The 12,269-nt window shown below is 37.5% G+C and overlaps 1 protein-coding gene across 1 annotated transcript in view; it reads right to left on the reverse strand.

Moving 5' to 3' along the window:
• GNAL (G protein subunit alpha L) overlaps window positions 1-12,269 on the reverse strand; it is a 179,901-nt gene that overhangs the window by 56,125 nt on the left and 111,507 nt on the right. The window contains 1 exon segment of the mRNA XM_066341017.1: window positions 288-385. Within this exon segment, the coding sequence (XP_066197114.1) occupies window positions 288-385 (98 nt within the window).

A 12,269-nucleotide genomic window follows, 5' to 3' on the forward strand; every position in this document is an offset into this window, starting at 1 on the left:
AACTGAAATGATTTTATGTAAATCAATTTTGAGTGGAATAAAGATACCTAAAGTTATCTGATTTTTCATACTTTTCTTTATTAGATGTGAAATATTTGAGGTAGAATATTTAGTCATATAAAACGGCAAACTACGATAATCAATTTTGCTATACATGCTCCACCTATAAAGAGAATGAAAAATTTAATTCCTACATTGCAAAACTCCTGAATCTCATGGATATATTTTCTAACTTGTTATAGATGATCACATTCTTGGCTATAAATTTCATAAAAAGAAATACTTACTACTGTGCACAGTCAATCAGTTGATATTCGTTTGACCTCTCGAAGCACGCCTTTACACCTTCATCATCCCAGAGCTTTTTTGCATGTTCAAAGAACTCCTGAAAATTGGAAATGCAATAAATCAGAGAATATTTCTCAACTTTTTTCCATCTCTTTTTTCAATCTGTGCTATTCCTTCTCCCTACCTTCATGGTTTATGCTTTGCAAAATGATAGATTACACACTTACAGAAGAAAAGCTATAAGCATTTATTAGCAGAATTGCAATAAAATACATAAAACATATGGTTGCTGAGAGTTTCCAGCACATGATATATAATGAGGACTGTCTTCAAAACTCATGCCAGTCCATATATAAGATTTACTGTAAGTACTGAAGTTACCTAGAAGCATGTTCGCTTCATTTTTAACTGAATTTATGCTTCTGTCATGGAAAAGGCATAAAAGTGACGCAAAAAGCCGCTCAGCTTATAAACATTCGCTTTCCAGAGAAAGAGCCAGCCTGTAACTTTAAAAAGATTGCGAAATTTTTCCTGAAAAACACAACTTTCCTCTACTTGGTATTTTCTCATGCAATATAATAACTTGATTGCAAGATCTTTCAGAGTCTTTGCTCAACACTGCATCCTCCAAAGAACTGCCTGGAACAATGTGCCTTTCCTAGCAGCTATCCCAGGCCACCCAATCCAGAAATATCTGCCAGCAAGCTTAATTCAGAATTATCTGAAAGAGGAGCCAAAGCTGTCCTTGGTGCAGGTGCAGCCACCGCCATACACATGCAGAGAGAGGTAAGTCCAACCCTGCCTGGCGGCTCCTTCTTTTCTCCAGCCCCAGCTCTAGAGACTCAAGGATCCAGCTTGTAAAGCTGGGAGTCCATTTTATGTTATATCATTACTGGTAAGTGACACTGTAACAGAGTTTTTCCATCTACATCTTTCTAAATTCAAATGAAGGATGTTTAGATGAATTAGTATTTCCTTTATTATATGGCTCTTTCTTCCCTTGAACAAAATTGTTAAAGCAATATGTCAACTCAAACACAGAAGTTGTTTTCTTAACACCTCAACACTGCTAATAAATCACTGGAGTCCTTTGGTTAGTCACAAATTTGTGAAACCTAACAAATTGCTTTTCTGCAGTTCAATTTGGTTCTGTGTAAAATGGGTGCAATACCACTATTCACTTCATGATCCTGTCAAAATTTTGCATAAACATCTGAATTCTGAAACTTTTCTGAAATTGCTTGCCAGTCTCTCCCCACATCTTTTCAGGATTTAAAACCTTTTGCCCCCTTTTTTTCCCCAGCTATACCATGCACAATGTAGAGAGAGAGAAAATTCCATTCTTCAGGATGTTTTGAAAATGTTAAAGAAAAGATATGAAAGCAGGCATGAGAAATCTTCGCAGAAAGTCTTGGAGAAGAAAGAAAGCAACACTATATATTGGCAGATGCTTATACAGCCCTTGAAATTTATTTCTTCACTCGGTGAGGACATGTTTATTTAGTCTTTGTTGTTTTAATTACTTTATGTAATGATTGTTTTAAACACTGCATATCCACCTTTTGAAGTGATTCTACAGCTATTATAAACTCTGTTCCTACAGCAGAAAAAAAGCAAAAACAAGCTCAAGAAAGGACAAAATATCAAACTAAAGTAGAAGGAGAAAGAGGACACACATAACAGACAGCACGACTACAAGAAAGAACTGGAGAAGTCAAAATTATAAATACCAGAAACCATGGAACATTCCTCAAATATGCAGCTTATGCTTGATTGATACTTGGGGCATCAGCTGAATGCCTCTCACTTGCTGGCATCTTTGGCCAAAGAAAAGCACTGTGTTGTCAGTGGACAGAGTGAACTGTGGTTAAGTGTCAAGTCCTGGGGCAGAAGGAGCCAGCTCTCCATCCCCTCAGATGGGAGCAGTGTCCAACTCAACCCTTCCTCCCACAGACACTTGCCACTGCAGGTGTGGGGTCTGAGCACAGCGTGGCTGCCTTCCCCTCCTCCCCATCCACCCACCCCAAAAGCCATCTCTAAGGGGAACAAACATGTAAAACCAGTCCCGTTCAGCCCCACAGAGCCTACAGAGAGGGGAAAGGATGAGAGGGATGGTGTAGAGGTGTCCTTTTCTGAAGAGTGGGATGAATTGAGAGATCAGTTGAAAACATAAATAACAAAGTAAATAAGCAAACAAATAAAGTCGCACAGCTACAGCAGTTCCTCACTTCTGCTTTTACATCCTCTGTATGAGCCTTATTTACTCTTAAAAATCTCTTCTGAAAAAGAGGCAATCATTTCAGCTCAGCTCCTTGAGACCCTACAAATATGTTGTAAATACAGGGTTTCCATATCATATGCTTCAAATATTTCCACCTGACCATTATGTCTCAAAGCAGTCTATTTAAAGTGACTTCCAGTCTTCTAGTCCTAAGCAAATCATATAAAACAGAGCAAATATACTTCCCTCATTAAAATGTACCGATCTACTGCAGAGGAGTACACTTGATTGCAAATTGCCTCCCACACAGCTAGCTACTCGATCCTTCCTTCCCAGGTGACTAAAGCCTTCCAGAAAAATCCTGTTTCATTTCAAGATGCCAAGTACCATGATCCAACTTTTCACACTTGTTTTTAACCCTTCTTTTGTCTGCTGTAAGTTCCTCAGTTTTTTTTTCTGCTCATCTGCGTAAGGCCCCCCACTGAAAGCACAGAGGAGGATTCTGTACATGGCAAACATATTTGGATGCCAGCCTCTTCTCCATCACAGGACAACATCCAGACAGCTGTCACCACATCAGCTTCAACTTCTGCAATCAAGACCCTTTTGCCTGACCAGCCTTCCAATAATCACTCTCTGCCCCACTTCCATCCTTACAACTCATTCCTATGAATCCCAATGCTTGTCACTTCCTCCTGCCATGCTCACATCGTGACCACCTCAATGGCAACCCGTCCCTGGTGTGGGCTCTGGGCTCTGCCTGCCCTGCAGCACCTGCTCTGGGGCTGCCCTATCCTTGGGGTGGCAGCCACAGCTGGAAATTCCTGTCATGAGGAAAAGCCAGGATAATTCATCAAACAGAGAATTCAGCTTTGTCTCAGCTAGTAAGGGAAGATGAAGTAAAACATTTTAAAATGTTACCTTAGGTCAGGAAAACAAAATTAAGGTTTTTAAGAGTATGCTGTGACCATAGTAGCTTGCATTCTGAGCTGGCCAAACTAAGACTTTCTTAAAGTGTGACTCCTGGAAAGTGGCTTTTTATTTCCTAGAAGTCAAGAGCCAGGTCCTTTAAGAAACCTTGACTGGGGCAGAAGAAAACAGGGACATGGTAAATCGCCCTGGGAATCTGACGCACTGTGTTTACAAGCACATGCAGTTGACTTCTATCAGATCTAAGTCACCAAAATCTACTAAAAATATTTAGCATACTGAAGAGAATCAGGAAATAATGTACTGTGCCTGAAAGCAAAAAACCACCTACGCCATGACCAAACAGAACAGTTGCTCCAGCCAAAATCTTCCTTAGGGATGGAGGCATACAAATAGTTGCACCTATTAATACACATATAAAATAAAACAATCTATATATAATGTACTATTTTAATAGGAGCATTAAAGAAGTAAATAAAAATGCTTTAGATCACATGAGTTACAGGTGTCATGAACTGCAGGTAGTTTTTACATTGCACACATTAATTTACACCATTTACCTAAAAATTTATAGAGATCCCTAGACCATACAAAACCTTGATGTAATATTTGAATGTCATCAAAATGAAGATGTGACACACAATATCTCAAATATTTATTAATATAAAACTATTTGGAAGTTTTCCACTCTTCCTTAGATAATCCAAAACCTCAGCCTTGCATTCCTAAACCTCCTCCTCACTAGCAGGTACATTTTGCTATAAATAGTCACATATTATCCAAAAATCATGAAGAGTCAAAAGCAGGTTATGGTTACTTTTTTGTTTTCAGCAGAAAATAAGCTCAGATCTACATAAATGTAAATCACCCTGAGCTGATATCACTGATCTAAACAATAGGCTATTTTTACTGTATTTTAAAAAGTCTTGTGAAAATATTTTTACTCACCTAATTCAGGGAAAAAATTCCTAATTCAGTGTATTCCCATACATAGCATTCCAAGAAAACAATACAGGTAACAAATACAATGGACTACAGCTAAGCCTCAGGGTGCTGTTTTTCAACTTTGTCTTACTAGAAGTTACAGCCTGGTCTAGAAATTCAATTTCCCTTATTTTGGAAATAAACTTATTTATTGTTAGGTTACCTTAGAAACCTTCTCCCTCTTATAACTCCCACAAAAAAAATTTCAAGTAGCTAAGAAATGTACTTATTTCACATTTTAGATACCTAAATTTGGAATAAATACTAGTGATGATTAAACAATTACATATCTTCATGAACAGATCTTTATGTATTTTGGAAAAAAGAACTTTTAAGCTAACTGCTTTACAAACCACACAAGTTCATGTTAGGTCAGGAATACAATTTTTACTCTACTAAGACTCTTTCTGTCTTCCTTCTGGATGGAGCATACATTTAATAGCTATCCTGATGTCACCTTTCAGTCTCCCAGAAAGTGGAATGTAGAAGGCTCCATCCACAGCCATATTTTCTACTTCTGTTAATATATTGTAAACATGGAAACAACTGCTTAGATCAATGTGAAGGCAATCTCAAGCCAAAATTTATGCTGTTACTTTCCCCTAAGCTTCAGGACTGTCAAGACTGTAAGACAATTTCTCATCTACAACACAGATTAAATCTGTCTGATTACCTGACAACCACTTAAAGAAGTGGCAAACGTTACACATTTTCATAGTTCTGCCATTGTGGGTGTGAAATGAAGTCATCACTTCTATTCTGAATTTTAGTTACTACTTCTCTCAAGTACTTAACCAAACAAAAAGTAAATCACACAATGCATTAAAATTTCCCACCTAACACCTCCCCAACTCCCAATGACAACTGCAGTGCAAGATGATCCAGAGAATGAATTCACACAGGAAGGGAGGTATGTGCCTCCCTACCAAGCAAGGTACTTGTACCTCCCAGTGCACAGTGCAGGAGTTATGTGTATATATACACATACAGGTGGTCCCAGTCTCCCCTCCATGGACCTATGGAAACATTCTGTGGAATAAAAAAGTGACAACTGATGGGAAACTCCATTTGTGGATCCCAGACTCTGTTGCAACCCTCTACAGTCTCTACTCACTGTAGACAGTCTCCATTTTGAGAGTCTGACTTTAAACTTGAATCCTAACCCAGCGTTTAACTGAGGTGGTTGTAAACTGATGTTTCAAGAAACCTGCAAGAGACAGTGAGTGACAATCTGCCCCAGTGACTCCAATCATTACTGCCTTGCTCATATCAAGTGTAGCAACTAATTTTCTATTAAAATTGCTCTTCATCCCCAAACACCGACTGAGCGCAAATGCAAGCTGTGTCAACAACAAAAAAATTTAAATGGATTTAAGACTGGGTGAAGTACAAGGTAAGGCACCCAAGAGAGGAGGAAGCCTGCTCAGTTACCTCTTCCACAAACAAGTACAGCCTCTTGATAATCGGCCTCCTGTTTACGAGTTAAAAGTGTCCCTTATGGCTCAGTCAGCTCTCCTTAATCCTTTATGAAATGTTCAGCCTAACAAGGGAGCTGTTTTGCGGTAGTTAAACAAAATGCAGCTGCTCAAACTCCTAATGCCCACAGTGAAGACAGGCAAACAGTTACAATTTAAAAACAAAAGAAGAATGCATGACTTGAGTTTCTCCAACAGCAGTGTTGTCAAAACCTTCACTAGCTCCAAAGCAATAGCAAAAGAAACACTGCAACCATGTAGGGAGGGGTGGCCAATGGGCACACAAGGACCATGCTCAACACTAGGGTTCAGATGTTTCTAAAGAACCAGTACTTACAGTAGATTGATTATACAGAAACCTTTAGGAAAAGTACAACCTCCACCCCCTGCAAAGTATTTTCTGTTGTAATTTGTGGGTGTGCAATAATCAATGCAATTACTTTGCTAGTTAGTGACTCATTCTGATAGGCATAGCAGCAGTTTGGCCTCTAACCCTCCTCCAAAACCTAACTTCAGATCTGTCAAAGAGAATTACAGGATAATACATCCAGATCCACCTTCTATTCATTTTCATTGGACTTATTTTGCCTTTTTTTAGGGCCAGATGCAACAATCTTCAAGCATGACCAGTCTGCACTAACCATAACCTCAGTTCATTAGAGCTGAGCACGGAAAGATTGTAAATATCACCTTCACAGAACACAATCTGTGGTTGGGCATCTCATATTCCAAGAAAACAAAACTAGTACCAATTCCTAGGGGAATCTTATCTGACCTGCAAGTATAAGGAAAGAAACTGGGGCAACAAAGAGAATTTATAAATGCATAAAAGCACATAGCCACCACGTGCCACTGGGTAACACCATTAGACAAAATGCGTCAATTGTGGAGCTCACTGACAGTGTTCAAAAACCACGCATGCAACCAGCACAGATATATTCTACATCCCTTTCTTGAACTATTTCTGTGACTTCACTTTTAAGCTTTTACTCTACACTAAATTTCCAAGAAGTGTGTGCAGTTGAGGGATCAGCCTGATTGCCCTAGCAGTTCTATTTCTGCCTGCTGGAAACATGTTCCATCTGCCATCTTATTTTATAGAAATCAACAAGTTCAACTTTCACAGATCACAAAACTCATCTGCAAGGTCTGAGAAATATATTAATACATGCTTGAAACTTTTATCTGTCAAACACTAAAAAGAAGTCCAAAAGGTCTTTAGATCATACTAGAAAAAGTAAAAACATGATTTTTTGCTTTCCTAATAGTCTGAGGCCAGCACTGTGGATTGGATACGCCTTGCAAATAAGAATACGTTATAAGTCAAAGAACTGTTACATGTTTTTCCTTCACTGCCTGTTAAATAGTGGAGTTTTTTCTGAGCTAGACAACAAAGATTTTATCATATTAAAACCCAAAACCTCTGATTCAGTCTTCTAGTCTCCCTTTTAACTGCGTACTTCAAGTTTCAATCTGTTCAAATCCTTGAACGTTGCTGCCTACCTGCTATTTTAAGGGGCCACCAAGCTCTCAACTAAGAAAAGGAGAGATAATTTAAGCAAATTACTTAGTGTATATAGTGCCTAAAAAACGTGCTGAGGATGGAAGGTTCACGCACATTCTTTTCCTTGAAATCATGATGGTTTCGGGGAGTCAGGACCTCTCCCTGAATGTACATAAAAGCTCTTAATTTCAAAAAAAAAATCCCCACTTCTCAAAATATTTATGAAAGCAAATAAAGTGCAGTACACAATCCTACAACGTTGCTGCCCTTTGTATTTCTGAAGCACTTGTGAAAAGAAAAATGTAGGTACTGTTATAATTCTCTCAAGGAGAATTTTTTTGCGGACAACAGATGATGACAAAGCATGAAATTAATCTGCAAGCGCTGAACAAGATGCAAAAAGAATGAAAAATATGTAATGACTTGACAAAAAATTCGGAGCAGGTGATTTATTCCTGTTATCAAAATGCTGCTTACACAGTTGTCTTTGTAGAGCACTGAGCCTTGAAACTGGAAAAATTACTGAAAAACACATAATCTGTGTATCACCTGTACTGGGTGATGTTTGCTTGCTGTTTATTTATTGAAAGCAATAATGGCACCATGAAAATGTACAGATTCTGTATGCCAAAATTTGTTTCTTAAACTGACTAGGTAAGACTAAACAGAGTAGAGTCCATGTGGAATAAAGGATGGCAAATCAGCCCATAGCACTTCTGCTGCTGCTTCTGTTACTGCTATCATTTAACTCCTGGGCCTTTGCAATGAACACCATATTCAATTTTAAGTCAATATAACATCGAGTTAGTGAGTATGTAAAAATCACTCTGCAATCCTTGACGAAGGGATTGTTATGGAATTGAGAAGTGCTGCTGTTAGACATTTATTATAGAGCGGTAAACTTGCAGTATTTTATGGCAAATAAAATATTTGGAAATATTATCAAGATTTCTATTTTCAAAACACTAGCCAACGACAACAACTTAAATGCTGTAACATAGCAAAATTGGATCTGAATCTTCCCTGATTATAAATCTCAAGTAACATTATACTAGATCACATTTTGTATTAGCTGTATATATAGTAAGGCAATTTTCTATTCCATGCCACAATGTATTTGGGCACAAATCAGTACCAAAAAATAAAAAATAAAAAAATAAAAGGAGATCATCCAGTGGATTGTTATTTCACGGAGTAGTGAAAATCATGAAGTTAATTCTCACCGGCTGTGTTAAAGAGATAAATCTAAACGTGCACTTTGTCACCCTTTGACACTAAAAACCTGACCCCCTGTTCCTCCTGCATGCTTTCAACCCTTCTTACAAGTCTGCCTCTGTTGTCACTACTCAGAGGGTGGGGACTGCCCCAAAGAAGTCAAACCAGTGGAGCACAATGCTGAGGGGGGGGCAGCTCTTCCCTGTCCCCAGGCAGTTCTCCTGCCCACAGGGAACTCCTGCTGCTTCTGTAAATACCGTTTCAGAGTGAAGACAAGTGTCCAGCGAGCTGTACAAACACAGGACTGCAGCCTGTAATTCTTCCAGTATGAAAAGTTTCTTCTCCTCTCAGATTCAACTGTTTTCCTTAAACCAGTTTTGAAGGTCATACATCAAGGAACTATTTCATGGTCTAATATGCACTTTATTATTTGTAAGTGATTTCCTACCAGACAAGTGGTTTGCAAGGACAGAGAACTCTCATTTCCTTTTACAGATTTGATTCGGAAATAAATGCTGGCAACATCATGTGACAAATGGGCAGCATCCACAACTTGAGCAACTCTCACCATTGTATCAGAAAGTAATGGAAAAGCCAGTCTGCTGCTGCCAGATCTATTTAGCCTCCAACTCCTCTGCCCAAGTTTTATCTAAATTCTTCAGCATTATCTCTCTTCCTTTGACACTTCTTCCTGTCCTTATCCATGTGCAAAAACCTAGCTTCAGTACACTAACTTACTCATTCTTAAATATTTATAATAGTAGGAAACGGTAACACAGGGCTTTATTATATCTCTATGGCTAAACTAAATTGAGTTTCAGGAAACATTTCTTCTAATTAACAACCACAGGTATAGATATATGCATATAAGTAAAGATTTTCTATAAAAAGCAAAAACTTTTTTGTCTTTTCTATCCCATAGCTGCTACCTTTTAGAACTACTGTGGGAAATAATTGCATACAACTGCATGAACAAGTAATTTTGACTATCTGAAAGTAATGTATTTTAAAGGAACTCCATAGTTTGAAGATGTGCGCACAATACTTATGGATGGATGCAGAATTACTCTATCTTATTATTCAGTAAGATTAAGGTATCTTAATAAAGCTCTGAGAAGTAATACAAGTAAATGCAAGTAAATCTTGGCTGCAATTTATATAACTTCCAACATTCCTCTAATGCCAGTTCCCACAAATCTAGTGCTGATGAGCCTCAAGAATCAACCTTTACAGACTAATTTAGAAGAATTTTAGCTAGCAACTTCAGAAATATAAAATTTTAAATTCCCACTATTTAGTTCTCAATTCCCATTCTGAAGAGTAGATAGTTTTCAAGAACTATGATAACAAAGCATCCTATTATGTATAACATGGAAAGAATGTATATACAGTAACAAATTAAACTGTTGTGGCATCAGAAGCTAAGTATTTTTTTTAGTTCATAAATATTTTTACCATTTTCTAACTATTTTTAGAAGTCAACAGAAATCTATATCCATAGGAATAAAAACCTGTGTCTTGACAAATATGGATGACTAGAGACAATGAACAACTTGTGGATGGGAAATTCTGTTGGAATTTCAGAGCTGAAAGTCACTAAGGGAGTTGAACTGTTTACCATGTAGATGTTTCCAGCGTACCTGAAAAAAATCTTCATAGAGCCTAAGATAGCTCCTTCCCTTTCTTCCCAGTCTTTTATTTACTATTTGCTGCAGGATTATTTCTCACTTCAGATGTAATCTAACATGAAAGCTGCTGATCAATATTGTAAACAGATGATTAGTGTCTTGTGACTGCCAAAGAACTGTTAATGAATCTCAACAAATGATGCTGAACCAGGGACATGAGGTAAAATAATTGAATTGAGGGAGATAATAAAACTAGGTAATTCCTTCAGTTTAAAAGGCAAATATTGCCAGAACTCCTTAAACAGAAAGAAATTATTGTCTTGTCTCAGAAATGGTAAGAAATCCATTCCTTTGGATTAATTAAAATCAAACTGCTACCAACTGCAGCATTGCCTACCTGAAGTAAAACACAGAACTTACGAGTTTGAGGTCATTGATACTGGACTCTTCCAACCTGCAACAACTGAGGTGAGACTCCAAGGAGCCTCCCTGCACCTTCTGTCCTTTCTCTTTCCTTCAGGTACTGCTCAGCTATAGAGCCTGCCAGAGCCACCACAGGGCCATCAGCAACCTCTCTACAAGACCAGTGGTTGCACATGAACAAAAAGGACCTGCTGGATGTTGCACCTGGTGAACAAATTTAATTCAGATGGATCTGGAGAGGAAACCTGACAGATATGTGCCAGTTGTGAGCGTGGCCTTGAAACAATGTGAAGACAAGTCAGGCAAGGACTTCTGTTGCCTTCTGTAACAAAACCCAACCAACTAACTTCAGAATGAAACAGAGAAATAAATAATTTCTTCTAGCAGCAATCACTCTGAATTTCTAGGGGAACTCCATTCCACAGACATTCAGTGATTTCAGACCTTTTGCTTCCTATGAATGACTGAAAGAGATGGCTGGGCAACAAAAGCATACAGGTTATTCCCAGCTCTCTAAATATCTCCTCGAAGAATGCCAGGAACAGGTGCATTGTAGACAACAGCCTTTAAGCAACCATAGACTTTTGAGAACTGAAGGTAGTTCATCACCAGTAGTTACTTCTAATTAAACAAAGAAATACTAGATAAGCTCCTCTTCCTCTCTACTTGCCCACTGATCCGTTGTTTATTAATCCATAGCTTTTTCAATTTTCCAACTTGAAATACACTAGCGAGGGAAAGAGCCTTCTTCATTAATTCAGTCAAAGACTTTTTTGGCAGTTAAATCAGAAAATGTATGTAAACATCAGAAGTGAAATTCTTGATCAGCTGTAGTAAGTCCAAACCTTAACACTGTGAAATAATATAATATTTAAATTTAAAGCAAATAATAATGGAAAAATTGTTTATTTCCATTTAAAAAAAGGTATTGACTTGGAGAACTCAAGACTCTAAACAGTACTTTGGTCTGTCACACTTGGTGTATGACACATTTGGTTAAACATAAATGCCTTCTTCATAAGGAGCTGCTTCTTTTTTCAAGCTACCTTTTAAAAGACTGAGGTTTGTTTTCAATCCCATATATTTAATTCAACAAACATTTGACATACATTTTTAAGCTATTTATACAGTTACGTTCATGACAGATTTAGTGTATAAGATGAGAAAATTAGTGTAAGAACTTTGCTTTTCAAGATTTGCTTTCTACAGGACCACGCTTTGAAATAATATTTATGCTGCAATAAAAAGGCAACTAAAAATAAAGACTTTGGTCTATTATACTTTGGTTAGTTTGATAATTTTTGCAAAGATTTTTTTACACAAAACTATAATAAAATGAGGATAAAGAGTAGAGCGATCTTCACAAGAGAATAATGATCCACAGACCAAAGTTTTGTGACTTTTCTATTGAAAACTAAAGGACACTCACATTCCCTACATAAGGTATGGTTGTTTTCTTGCTCAGAATCAAAAAATATAAGTTAGTTCTCCAACACATTCATTGACTTTTAGAAACTATATTGAAACATGAAAATTATCAAGTATTTTAATTAACTGGCTCTTCAATGCACTGTATTTGTACAGTTTCTAGTTCTTAATGT

The sequence above is a fragment of the Sylvia atricapilla genome, chromosome 1 (assembly GCF_009819655.1).
Source record: "Sylvia atricapilla isolate bSylAtr1 chromosome 1, bSylAtr1.pri, whole genome shotgun sequence".
In the NCBI taxonomy this organism is placed as follows: Eukaryota; Metazoa; Chordata; class Aves; order Passeriformes; family Sylviidae; genus Sylvia; species Sylvia atricapilla.